General features: G+C 44.9%; 1 protein-coding gene across 1 annotated transcript in view; it reads left to right on the top strand.

Moving 5' to 3' along the window:
* Positions 1–6,686: 6,686 nt before the first annotated feature.
* NSF (N-ethylmaleimide sensitive factor, vesicle fusing ATPase) overlaps positions 6,687–14,307 on the top strand; it is an 89,240-nt gene continuing 81,619 nt past the window's right edge. The window contains exon 1 of the mRNA XM_054993595.1: positions 6,687–6,726. Within this exon, the coding sequence (XP_054849570.1) occupies positions 6,715–6,726 (12 nt within the window). The 5' untranslated portion in view covers positions 6,687–6,714. The remainder of the gene's footprint in view (positions 6,727–14,307) is intronic.

Here is a 14,307-nt window from a genome sequence, read left to right as displayed (position 1 = left end):
AAGCATTTTTTGCAGCAGCCTTAACTTGTTTTTCTAGTAGTAGCGCTGGATCCAGTATGACCCCTAGGCTCTTAACCGAGTCTGCAAGGGTCAAACGAACTCCATCGAAAGTGGGAAGTACAATGTTTTTCAAGATCTCTGACTTCCGAATAAGCATCACTTCAGTCTTGTTTGGATTCAATTTTAATTTGTTATTTTCCAGCCATTTCACTACAGCTGTCAGGCAGCAATCTAAGATTTATACTGCATTCTGTGGGAACATGGATAGCGAGATATAGAGCTGGGTATCATCTGCATATTGATGACATCCAACTCCACAGCTGCGAATGAGTTCTCCTAAAGGTTTTATGTAGAGGTTGAATAACATGGGAGATAAGATTGTGCCCTGCGGAACCCCACAAGATAGTTCCCATTCTAGAGATAGCTGATCTCCGAAAGCAACTCTTTGAGTCTGTTCCATGAGAAATGATTTAAACCAGTCCAAGGCACATCCTTTGATGCCCACTTCTGTTTCTAAATGTCTCAACAGGATGGCATGGTCTACTGTGTCAAAGGCTGCAGACAGATCCAGGAGGAGCAATAAGAAGGCATGGCCTTTGTCTATATTTAGATGGAGATCATCTACTAACGCTACTAGTGCTGTCTCTATCCCATGCCCTGTTCTGAATCCAGACTGGAAAGGGTCTAGAGCGCTAGAGTTTTCCAAGAAGAACTGGAGTTGGTCAGCTACTGCTCTCTTGATCACTTTGCCCAGAAAGGGCATTTTAGAGACTGGACAATAATCGGCCACATCAGTTTTGTCTAGAGATGTTTTTTTAATTAGTGGACGGATAACTGCCTGTTTGAGCGGCCAGGGGAAGGTGCCCTGAGTTAGTGATTGATTTACAATAGATCTCAGTGGTTCACTTATGTGATCTTTACTTGATTTTAACAGCCAAGATGGGCAAGGATCAAGCGCACAAGTAGTGGCTTTCATAGATTCCAGGATCCTGTTAAGGTCTGTCATTGTAATTGGTTCAAAGTAGTCCAAATTAGAGATGGGCACGAACCGCATTACGAACGTCAAAACCCACGAAAATGGCTATCGCGTGATCGTGACCCAGCAGATCGTGACCATCCACGGCCAATGATCCAGCGGTCGGGAGAGGCCTGGATCCACAGGCCTCTCCCGACCGCTGGATCATTGGCCGTGGATCGTGGCGTTCGGGCTTGGTTCGGGAATCCAGACACTCAGGCACCAGCAATCTATTCCCCTGGCAATGGAGCCAGGGGAATGACTGAGCTCTGTTTGCCCTCCTTCTGTCGCCCTGGAAACCCCAATGGAAGCCCACCAGGCTCGGCAGCTGCCAGCCTCAACCACATTCCTGCCCTCTGTGGGAATACCAAGGTGCTCCATTTTGGCCTGGCGGGCGGGCACATGGGGGGTGCCACAGCGAGCGGCGAGACCCCCCGCCTCCTCCCCGTGCCCGCCAGGCCCGGTGGCCGCCGGCATCACCCACCGCCTCTGTATCACTGGGAACAGTGGGGTGCCCCTCTGCTTTGGCCTCCACGATCCACGATCCACAGGAACGGGAGATGTTCGTTGCTGCTCGGAAATTCAGGATTGTGGTCTGCACCGAACCATGATCCTCTGGATCATTAATTTTTTTTGGTTTGTGCCCATGTCTAGTCCAAATATAGGCCAGGTGGTGTATTAAGCATTTCTTCTATCTCGTTTGTATTGCAGCTAGCATCTAGATCAGAGCGTATTCATGCTATTTTATCAGCAAAAAACTTAGCAAAGGCCTTGCAGCTAATTGTCTGTCCTTGGGTCTGTAAAGGTTCAGATTTAGGGGTTAGAAGGTATCTGGATACCCTGAACAATTGGGACAGTCATGAACTAGCCAACGCAATGGTTGCCAAGAAGAAATGTTTCTTTGCTACTTTCATTTCCACTTCATAGATCCTCCAGTGTGTTCTGTAGCAAGTTCTATCAGTTTCTGTGCGTGTTTTATGCCAGCGTATTTCTAGACCAATTGTTAACATATCTCACCTAGAGTTGCCAACCTCCAGGTGCAGCCTGGAGAACTGGAATTATGGGAATTATGATTGATCTCCAGTCTGGAAAGATCTTTTCCCCTGGAGAAAATGGTTGCTTTGTTGGGTGGACCTCATGGCATTACATCTCAGTGAGGGTCCCTCTGCTCCCCAAACTCCAGCCTCCCCCCACTCCACGCCCCCCACTCAGTCTCCAGGCATTTTCAATCCCGGATTTGGACAACCCAAAGTCTGGGTATATTAGAAAATTTGAGCAACATAGCCCACTACATTTTGCTCAAAAGTTTACGTAATATTAGTAAGTCTCTCACACACACTCTTGTTGTTTTCATTATTTTCAACTTCTTTGTTAGCTACCTTGTGTCTAAGGAGATAGGGCAAGATAGAAATATCTTACATTTAAAAAAGATAGCTCTTGCTGAAGTGCTTCATGGGCATACTGTGCAATCCTAAACACAGTTACTCCAGTCTAAGCCTATTGATTTTAATGGACTTAGACTTGAGTAACTCTTCTTATGATTGATTGCTCTGATAGTTGCAGTAATCCTCACAACAGCCCTATCTAATAATTGGCTATTATGTTAACCTTGTATTTCAGCCAAAAACGTGATTCTACAGTGGCCTACAGCAATATCCAACTAAAACGTGTTCAAAGAAGAGGTTCTCGGTGACATCTGGCTCCTGACACGAAGGATGCATGTTCTTCTCTGGATTTGCTGGTGGTAACTGGAAGGAGGAAAAGTGCTCAGCTAAGGGGAGGGCCAGGCACCATGTTTGTCCCCATGTTGCAGGGGAGGGGGCTGAAGTCATAGAATGAATTAATGGGGGGGATATTTCACAGTCACTTTGTTAATATCTCTGTCTGTTTTTACTCTGTCTGGAGTTCCTCTCCTGTCATCTATTTCTCATAATGTTTCAAGTAACTTACTGCTGAAAAGAGAATATGCACATTTGACAGCTTTTGTTAGAATTCCAGTTTCCATGGTGACATCTTTCTCTGCAAACGCTTCCGCAATAATGCCCAATTATACAGAGAACATTCTTAAAAGGATGCTGGGATACTTGTTCTACCTTTATTTACAGCGCAATCCTATGGAGAGATACACCAGTCTAAGCCTATTGAAGTCACTCTTAGTGTTTTTAGTGACATACAGCCTTGGGAAGCCTAGTTCTTCGAAGAATAAAGAAGGGAAGGTCTGCATTTCAAACAAACAGGCAACTTTAAAAAACAAATAATATCTTCTGTGCACCCACACCTGGTACGCATTGCTGTGCAATGCAGTATTTCTTTCTCAAACTATGCAATAGCAAAGCCTTAATACTGCAATGTGTACATTGCTTTCTGTGGTTACTTGACATTTTAATGTGAGGCACATCAATAGAAGAATTAGTGATATGAATCTTCTTTCACATCCTGTCTGTGAGTTCTCTGTCATTTGAGTGGCTGATCTTCAAAACAGAATGGACTCCACAGCTTGCATCCAGAGTATCTAAAGAGCCACACCCACACCCATACCAACTTTCAGGGAGGGGAGGTCCACTCATGGTGCTCTGTGAAGTCCTAGCTGAAGCTAGGTGGGCTGGGAAGAAAACATTAAATTCTCCAACTAGGAAGATACCTAATGCTCACCAACAGCATAAAGAAGCATTTCCATTGCAACTCAAATGCTTTATGGTACGAATTCCTAACAGATCTCGGCTACTGGCCATAGAATTGTGGAATGGTGAACTTGGAAGATGACCCACTCCTCTGTAAGAGTGATTTTGGTTGCAGATGAAGCACAGAGACTTGCTTGTGCCCACATTTCAAAAGTGGGGAGACACAGAGAAGAAAGGAGGGGATAGAGCACAGAGGAGAAAGGGTGACCTGGGAGGCTGTGGGCAGGCAGTTATTTGATTTTACTTCATTTATATGTCACCTTTCTCCCCAACAGGGACGTAGCTTATATCATTTTCCTTCATTGTATCCTCACAACAACCCTGTGAGGTAGGTTAGTCTGAGAGTAGGTGACTTGCCCAAGGTCAACCCAGCAAGATGCCATGGCAGAGTGAGGATTCAAACCTGGATCTTCCAGATCCTAATCCAACACTCAAACCACTACTTTGTGGTGGTTCTGCATATTTAGGCTCAATTTTGTAGGGCATACAGATAAAGAGTTAAACCAAAGGCTTCCTGGTAGGATTGCCAACTGGCCAAGAAAAAAATGGCTTGTGTAGTAATTTAATGCAGCGTTATTTACCAGGTGATGTTCTTTATCTTAATGCCATGAAAACTTTCAACAGTCCTTTTCTACAAATTAAAGGAACAGGACATTTTTCTCCAGTTCTATATGCAACTGCAGTCACTGCCCAAAGTTCCCTCATAAACATGGTTTGAAAATTACCTTCAAAATATTGTAATAGAAGTTATAACTTCACCCCATCTCTGCACTTTTGCAGGGGTGGGGGGTGGGGAGACTGTCTAAAAGCTATGCATAAATTAGTGATGTAGTGATAGTTAAACTATAATTGGGAAAGAAGTGAGAGCCAGTGTGGTATAATGTCCATCTGGAAAACCTGGATCCAAATTCTGCCAGGAAACTCACTGGCAGTGCAATCCTAAATAGAGTAACACCCTTTGAAGTCCAATGAAGTTAATGGGCTTAGGATGGTGTAACTCTTAGGATTGCACTGTCACTCTCAGCTTCATAGGGTTGTTGTGAGAATAAAATGGGGAATAGTTTGTTTTCCAGTATTTATAGTCCACGTTTCTAAAATGGACTCCACCATGTATGCTGCCCAAGCTCCTAGAAGGAAACAGATAGATACACTATCCAAAGATAGTCCAAAGGCAGAGTCCAACTATGTGCTTATTCTCTGTTCATTTTAATACAACAGCATTCTGATTTTTTTCTTTCTAAAACAATCCAGAACCAAACAAGATACTAATTGAGAATGTAAACAGAGGTTGCAGGTAATGTATACACTGCAGTTAGCTCTGTTGATCTGTAACACTCCTCCCCCAAAAAATCATGATCAGGACCAACCAACATAGCACAAGCTTTTGAGCTCAACAGAACTCTTAATCAAGCTGAACGTTTTAAAAAGGGGAGGGGGGGGGAGTAGACCAAGCAACGGCCTTAGTTGTGAATACAGCACATGAGGTTTTCAAAGGAAAGAACAGCCATCCAGGCATCATTGGAAATGGACAGGATTTGACTCTGTTTAGATGAAAGCACGATCCACGTAATAGGTTATTTATTTACATCATTTAGGCCCTTGCTTTATTCCCCATTGGGAGGGCACCCAAGGTGGTTTACATTCTTCTTCTCTCTTCCATTTTATCCACACAACCACCTTGTGAAGTAGGTTAGACTGAGTGTGAGTGACTGGCACAAGGTCAACCTCGCAAGCTTCAGAGGCAGAGAGGGGAATTCAAAACTTGGTCCCTCAGATCCTAGTCTGATATTTTAACCGTGCCACCTCCAGCCCAGGCAAGCCCAATCTTAGAAGCAATGTAGGGTCGGCCTTGGTTAGTAAATGGATGGGAGACCTCCAAGAAAGGCCGAAGTCGCAATTAAGAGGCAGGCAATGGCCTTGAAAACCCCACTAGGGGTCGCCATAAGTCAGCTATGATTGATGGCACTTTCCTCCACCACCTCCTCTTACTATTTCTTCTTATGACCGGCTTCAGTAACACAAAACTTTGGTGCAGAGAAGTTAGCCGTGTTAGTCTGTGGTAGCAAAATCAAAAAGAGTCCAGTAGCACCTTTAAGACTAACCAATTTTATTTTAGCATAAGCTTTCGAGAATCAGGCATCTGACGAAGAGAACTTGATTCTCGAAAGCTTATGCTAAAATAAAATTGGTTAGTCTTAAAGGTGCTACTGGACTCTTTTCGATTTTACAAAACTTTGGCGTTCCCCAGAGCTCTTTCTCAGGCTAAGCAAGGGGCGGGGCTTATGAATGACGAAGCACGGTGGGAGGAGCCATTCGGAAAGAAAATGAGAAGCTCGACGCGAGGGGAGGAACTGGCACAGACGCTGGCATGACGTCAATCTCGTCGGTACTGCTGCAGCTTGGTAATACAGAGAGAAAAAGACAACTGGGAGCCTGCTCCTTACTTCCGACTGCCATATGAATGCCGCTATATTGGGCCGAAAGTGAGCGACCGATTTCATGGCCGTTCTGTCCTTCCACCAAAAATATAGGAGTCGGATGGCGCTTTATGCGTGTGTTCTTTCTTCCTCTCACACGCTCACATACTCACAATGAAGTACGTGAAAGCTTAATCTGAAATTTGACATAAGGCTATGAAGAAGAGCTATCTATAAGTAGCGTCAAGGACCTAAGAAAGGCAGGTTGAACAGTGTGAGAGATAATCACCTCCACGTCAAACAAAAACTGTACAGAGCTTTACTCAGGGGCCGAGAGACTCCTCTTCAATTTAGTTCATTTGCCCCCCCCCCCCACAGGCGAACGCGGTTCCCCTTCCGGGGTGAGTTGGCAACCGGAAGTATTGTCACCGCGCCTGCGGAGCCTTGGAGCGGGCCCTAAGAAGCAGCCAAGGGGGAAGCAGGAGGGGGCGGGACTTACCGTGCGTGCTGACGCCACGCGTGTTTTCTCCTCCCCTGGGCAGTCCTAGCGCGCTCTCTCCACTTCTCTTGTCAGTCGCTCCTTCGGTGGCGGCGGCGCAAGATGGCGGGCCGGGTGAGTGAGCGTTCGAGCTGATGATTGGCAGGCTCAGGCAGGCAGGCAGGGGTGACGTGTCAGGCGGGGGTTCTCTGCTGGTCCACCCTCCCCAGACTGCTTACCGCTTTCCCGAGTGGTCAGGCTAGACTTTCTTGCAAGGTTGCCGTAAGGGACTTGTAAGGTTGCATACTCTTACCCCTACCTCTGTTCTGTGCACACTTACGAGGCGCTTACTTCAGAGTAATCCTTCATTCGTCTGTTTTTAATTGCTTTATTTTTTTTATCGTGAGCTACCTCCCTGTAGGTTTCAGGGGAGATGAGGTTGCCAGCTACCTCTAGGGAGGAAATGACCTGTCCCTTTAACAGAGGCTTAAGGGGATGTTTTATCAGGCGATGTGATTTACATCCATGTCATAAAAAGCTTCAGCTGCTCATTTCTACCCTCAAGGGGAAGGAACATTTGTCTCCTGCCCTGTTGGCAACCAGATGGGGAGGTGGTATCTAGATATTCTAAAATAAAATAAAAATATCTGTACAGGACCCATGGAAAGCGTTTTTCCCTCCAAAAAGGGAGTGAACCAGATGATTTTTCAGAGTTGAATGCCTCTATAAATGATGTTGGCAAGGTCCTGTATAGTATTCCCTACCACATGCATACACAAGCATGATAAAAGGCCTCATTTGGTGTAGATCAAGTTTGGCAAAAAGGTCACCCCCAACTCCCTTATTTTCCCCAGCAGTGCTGCCTTTCTCACCTTGCAGCCCACACCTGAAGAAGTTACAGGCCCTAACATTTCTTGACTGTGTTAAACAGTTTTGGTCTAACTTGTCCCTCCCGTCATCCTAACTGTTGTTTCTGGGCCCTCCGACCTGGGTTTCACAGTATTCTTCTGTGTAATTTCAATGCTAAGTACCATAGCTCTCTGATAGGTTTGCCTGCTGACTCAGGAAAGGTGCAAATTCTGTTATGATCCTGGATCTGCCCCTTTCCTGTGATCCTACTGCTGCTTAGGTGAGTTGAAGAGGATGGGAACCAAATGGTTTTACAAAGTAAGAGACATAATTCTCTGCCCCAAGAAGCTTCCAGTCTTAAAAAAACCAGCAGGTTGTGTCTTTTGTCCCCTCTTATGTCAGTGGCCCACTTACTGCTGCTGGACAAGTCTCTGTTTCCCTCCGCTGTTGAGCTCCCCGGATCCTCTCTCTAGTGGTGGCTCACCCCATAGTGCCTCAGCATCATTTTGCTTATTGGTCCCTCCCCAGTTTGCTTCGGTCACTTTACTTTTTTCTCTCTGTTCTCCCTTCCTTCCTGCGGGGGTCGTTGTGTTGTGTCATACCACATCTGGTTGATGGTCCCTGCAGAAGATTCCAGTAACAGTTATTTTATCATGCTCTGCAAACTGTGTTTAAATGCTTCTTGGATGCAAAAGCTCTTGTCAGCCCTTGGCTCATGAATATTCATAGCCTTCTTGTGATATTGTTGTGCCCATTTGCAAGAAATGCATCAGCGCTTTGTTGAGGAGTCTCAGACCCCTAAAAGTATTTAGCCCTGATTCTAGGGGAATTTAATTCGGTACCGCAGCTGTGAGCTAATTCAAAGCTTCCCTTGCTGTATGTCATCTTACCAGCTCTGCCATCCATGTTGCTGTTCTTCCCTATTTACCCTCAGTGTGGATCATTTCAGGGCCCTTTGTTCAGAAGCATTGCTCTCTTTATATCCATGACTGCTTTTTAGGATTTTCCCCTGTTCTCTCTTAGGCATCAGCCTTTTTGTATATCTGAGTGACTGGTACTGCAAATAAATCAAGTAACTCTACCGCTCTTTATAAAATCTTTGTCTTTTGGTGTTTTCACTTGTAAAATATTTCATGGTTCTCCCCCTTGTGGAAAAAAACCTGAATGAATCCTTTTCTGTGCGTCTTGTATAGAGTCAGTCTTATAGGAGAGGCTCCCTCCCCTTTAAGATTACTGCAGCAGAGCTTATTATATGGGGGGGGGGGATAAGGGCTTCGGTTTTTGTGTCTTTAATAAAAATAGCTTTTACTTGGCAACTGCTGGGCATAAGATTTGCCATTCTGTCCCTTCTGTTACTTGGTGTTAACAAGATGAGGGGCAGCTAGACTGATGTATCCTGAATGGATTTGTTATGTAATTAATACTTGGGAGAGACCTGTTGTTTTATCACCACTGCTTCCTCTGTCTGGAAGAGAAGCATTTTGGTGTGTGTGTGTGGGGGGGGGGACTTGGGAGGGATCAAGCTGTTTATGCGGTGAGTACTGCACTGCAACGGATGATCGGTTGGCAAGCAGAGGGCTCTGCATGCTGGTTGGATCTGGCTAGATGCTGCTAATGATGTCAGAACTGTCTTGCTTCATTTCCATGGTGGCCCAGTGCTGGAAGGATGAGTTAGTGGTGGAATAAGTGAGAAAATACATTTATGGCTGTAACCAGTCTATGCACCACCCTTCAATATATGTCTTTAAACCCTGGAGAGACATAAACCAGTATTAATAGAGCGGGTCTTGCTTTGGTGGGGAAGCAAAAGGGTTATTGATCAAGGTTATGGATTCTAGGAGCCTAATACTTCTCATAGATTGTAGCATATTATGGACGCTCCAGAAGGGAACAAAGCCACATGAAGGGTCAAATGCAAATTGGACCTTTCTTGTAGCTTTGTTCCCATTTGTGACATGGCTGTTGTTTTGGGAAGCATAATACTTCAGTAAAGTTGTGGAAAGAGGCCACCTAGAAATTGCATCACAGTAGTCTGGTTATACTGCAGGTTTCTGATGGTGCTGGAGTAATGGGTGGGGCTAGCTAAAGGGAAAACCTGTTCCTTTGCTTGTGAGAATAGCAGAGCATGCATTTAAGAAAAATCCCGCAGCCCAGGAATTGATGCTCAGACGGACAACTATGTTTGCAAGCATCTGCTGACCTCCTTCACTTGGTGCTTCTTAACAAGAGTTATTAAGGACTTAGAGATAATTAACTCAGAGTGTCTGCAGAAATTCTTATAGATCACTGCTGAAATACATCAGTCCAAATGGCTCTTTTACGTGCATCTAGTATCGGTGCTGCAGTCTTGTGTTTGTGACCCCAAGCGAGTGGTATAATGCAGTCCCTTCAGGGAGGGAGCCAAAATACAGGTCTGTGCAGTGTTTCCTTTTTGCTGTATAAAGCAGTATCTTTATTGCTAGGAACCCCAAATGCCACATAGCCCAGTTAATCATGAGCTGGGCTGCCTCTGCTCAGTCACTGATGCCGTAGATGTTGGACGAGATGGCATCCCTGACGTCTCCTGAGTAGCTCATTGGAGAAACAGGAATGATGATGAGTTCCTAAGCCTCCGAAGAAGCTGGGAACCGTCTTCCACAAAAGCACTCACCAACACATCCTGGTGAGTGAGTAAGAGGGGAGGAATGATGTTCTGCGGTAGTTTAATTATGCACATTTCAGCATGCTTGTGATGACTTTAAGTGTGCTACTTTCTGAGTGTGGACAGACAGTACAGCAGGAGGGGGAGGCTATTTCCTGGCCATTTGATTTGGAGGGAGGAGGCAGAAGTCCAGAAACAGGCACTTCGCAGTCTTCGGGTTTGTGCTGGAGCTACAGCTAGTGGTTTGGAGGGGGGAAACTGAAAATGGTGCTGGTGCAGTGGCAGTACCACCACCACATTCTCCATTCCCATCATCTTATGCATGTATACTCAGAATTGAGTTCAAAGGGTACGCTCCAAAAAAAGTGCATAAGGCGGTAACCTAGGCTGCAGCCCTGCGCACACTTATTGGTAAGCCTTCTTGAACTCAGTGGGGCTAACTTCTGTGTAAACATGCATAGGATTCCACTGCAAGTCTTCTATAAACACAAATGTTTTATAGCAGTGGGTAATCTTCTCTTGGGTTTTCTCTGTCCATTATTTTTTCAGGTTTTTGCTTTTTGTGTATTTTCTTTAGCTGCTCTCCATAACATTGATGCCTCTCAAGTCCTATTGTTTATTTTACCATTCAGTTCTGTGTGTTTCCTGTTCCACCTCCTTTCAGTTACCTGAATTTCCTGTCTCCTCTGCTTTCCCCCCCTTGCATAATCTTCTTCTCCACCTGCTTCTTTCTCAGCCTACTCTGTACCCTTTCAAGATAATACTTGGTTACCACCCCTGGGATACTTTGCTTCCTAATTTGTCTGCCTTCTTCCTGATTCTCCCCTTGCCCCATAAAGTAACTTTTTCCTGTAGGGATTGGGGTTTTGATCCCACACAAATTAACAATTTTTCTTTCCTTCACAGAAGTTGGAGGGGTGGACATTCTGACAACTTTTTCCCTTAGCATAGGGAACGTTTGTGAACATTCTGTGTCATCGCATCAGTTCAAGTTAGTTAGTTGACATGGTTATTTGGAGTAGAGCTGTGTAGTAGGAGGACAGTGGCCACTTCCACACTATTCACCTTCAGTCGGAACGTCGCAGAAGTGGCTGCTTCATCAGAGTAAACAGGATCCAAAAAGTGTTGTATTGAATTAAGGGCTTGTTAAGAAGTTGCTTTCCAGATCAGTAAGTAGGTTTCTGGAGGCAAAGAGTTGAGGCTGGAGGGCCAGAGCCCCAACTTCCAACCTATCAGAGGCTTCAGCAAAAATTTGTAAATGTGGTATCTCATTCCATAACATGTATATTCTGGAGGCCTCTGAGCAGTTGCAGAGTACCTTTCTCTTATTGCAACAGCTGAAGATCCCTAGTGCTGGAGGGCAGGACTGCTTTGCACAAATGCTTAATCTTGCCACAGTCATGCTGGATTTCAGAGCGTCAGTGGCAGTGCTGTGGCAGATGGCTGTTTCAGGATGTCTTGAGGAAGGGGTTGTGACCCCATTTTTAAAAAATGCACATCTACAATTAAAAGTTTAAAATATTACTATTTTAATCGGGAAAATGCCTGCTGGTAAGAGGTATAGCACTGGGCCCTCTTTGCCATTGGATGGACAAATTCAGACACAGTGAACAAGAAGCTCTTGGAGTAATTCTAGAAAAATGCTGCCTGGCTGCTTCAAACAGCAGCAGAAAAGAGTTGTTCTTGTCAGCAAATGCCTTGGGCTGCGGTCATCTTTCTCCTCCTCCTCAGATGTAGGAAAGAACCAGTTCCCCATAACAGAACTTTCCTCTACATATGCTTCACTTGGTGATAAACACTACAGGTAACTCAGATGAGGCCTGGGATCCCAAGAATTTATTTAGGCGTTCACCGGAGCTTGTCCAATGAGATTTTGTTGGTCTTGTTTTCATTAGATTAGCAGGAACTCCCCCCCCCCCCCATCCCCTATGTCATATTGCAAAGTGCTCTTGAAAGTTCTCTGGGCTTCTGAGTAGCTTGCCATATGGCAGGGGGTGTGAGTGGGCAGGCTTCTGTTTGAGAAACACAAGGCTAAGGGCTCTTTGCACGTGCAGGACTAGTTGTGCAGCTTTTTGGATCCCGACCATAGATTCAGTATTCTCTTGCTCTCACCTACTCCTTTAGTACAAATTACAGGATTGCAGACAACTTTCAGGCTCCTTTTCTTGTTAGGCCTGGTTCTTGCTTGGGTGACAAACCTGTGTCCCTAGGCTGTACCAGTTCAAAAGAGAGGCAGGAGCTCATATAAAAGAATTCTTCTCCACAGAAGAAAAAACTTGGCTAACCTGGACGCCTTGATCCATGCCATGGTAGCATCAGTGGGGTGTAGTGGTTATAGTATTAGACTAGATCTGGGGAAACCTAGGTTCATATCCTCACTCTGCCATGGAAGCTTGCTTGGTGTCCTTGGGCCAGTCACACACACTCAGCCTAACCTACCTCACAGGGTTGTTGTGAAGATAAAATGGAGAGGAGGAGAAGGATGTAAGATGCTTTGAGTCCCCATTGGGGGAAAGGTGGGGTATAAATGAAATAAATAAACAAACATAAGACTAGACGACTTGTACTATACTCTACATTGGTCTCACCTTGAAATCAGTTGGTGCAGAATGCTGCAGCATAGTTATTTTAAGGAGCTAGCTGGAGTAAACATGTTACACACATTCTGCAGTCACTCCATTGGCTGCCCATTAATTACTGAGCTCATTTCAAGGTACTAACTATCAAATACATCATGACCTTGGACCTTCATATCTGCAAGACCGCCTCTCCCATTGTGCTTCACCGTGACACCTTCGCTCATCAGAGCAGGGGCTTCTGCAGGTGCTCCCTGGCTCATGCATGTGCCTTCTCTGTAATGGCACATGTTTTGTGGAATGGCCTGCCTGAGGAGGTGGTCTGAAGGGCTCCCATGCTCTTGGCATTTTGCAAAATATGTAAAACTGAATTGTTCAGGAGGCCCTTTAAATAAAGTAAATAGCCCAGAAAAAAATGCACTGTTATACTAAAACCAGAAAAACACATTGTGTTTATACTGATGTAATACCATGTTCTATTTTGTTTAACTTGCCCTGTTTAATGCTTATGCTTTTTTAGGCAACAGCTGCATTTCAAATATCTGCAGTTCTGAGTCTTATTACATGGCTTATTAGATGTATCATCTTATTGATTGCACTGATTTCCACTGTAATCTGCTTTGATTCTCAGTGGGAAAAGTGGACTATGAATAACATAAATTAAAAAAATAAAAAACTAGTATGGCAGAAAGAAAGGTTATAGTCTAGCTTTCCATTTCCCTTGACGAACCATTTATCTATGTGCAGAGAATTTGCTGTTTGTTCAAGCAAGACATCCTGCAAACAGTCGTGTGTATCTGCCCTTCGCGCCTGTGGAAGAGCATATAGGATGGTTACGTTATAACCCCATTGTTGTCCCATAATGCTGGTCTGTCAGTCTCTGGCCAGGAAGCTGTTCTTTAGCTTCAGGAAAGTGGAGAAAACAAATCCCAGACTTGTTGGAGAAGTCAAGACTGCCTGGATGTTAAATCATCAATTCTGTGGTTGTCGAGTTCAGCTGGTAGAAATCTAGAACTCTTGATATGTTTGTTATTGACTGTACCCAGTGTGACATGATAGCTCCAGTGTTCGTTCTGGAGAACTGGATGCTTAGGGGTAGCTTTCTTATTGAGCCTGTATTTTGTGTGTGTGTGCACGTGCGTGCACACAACATTTCAGGCAACACAACTCAAAATCATGCAGAATAGAAGGATAACTCTTTGAATCAGGAATACCTGCAAGGATGAGCTGCATTCAGGGCACCAGAATGTCCAACCCTCTGTCTTTAATCTTCCTTGATAACCTGCTTCTGCTAACACATTACATGATAATTTCTTTATTTTGACCATGCCTGCTTTATGTAGGTGTAATGAAGCTGAAAGATATGGAGAGAGAACAAATGCCTGGGGCAGTTGAGTTCCTCCTCTTCTCCTCCCCCATAAGAGCCCCGTTTTCAGCTTGGACTTGCTGTGCAATTGGGCCAGGGTGTCTCGTATTCATGGTTGTAGAGCTCTGCAGCTGCACCCTGTGCTTCTCGGAGAGGATGCAGATAACTGGAGCAGCCTCACTCTTTGCCCAGAATTAGCAGTCTAAGCTGCAGTATCTCAAGTGGGGAAAGGGAAGCTGCAGCAGATTCAGATCTTTTGTTTCTTATCTTGGTTGACTGGCTCC

This window comes from Eublepharis macularius, chromosome 12 (genome assembly GCF_028583425.1).
Source record: "Eublepharis macularius isolate TG4126 chromosome 12, MPM_Emac_v1.0, whole genome shotgun sequence".
NCBI classification, from domain to species: Eukaryota; Metazoa; Chordata; class Lepidosauria; order Squamata; family Eublepharidae; genus Eublepharis; species Eublepharis macularius.
The sequence above is the reverse complement of the archived record's forward strand: the minus strand, read 5'-3'. Positions and strand labels throughout refer to the sequence as shown.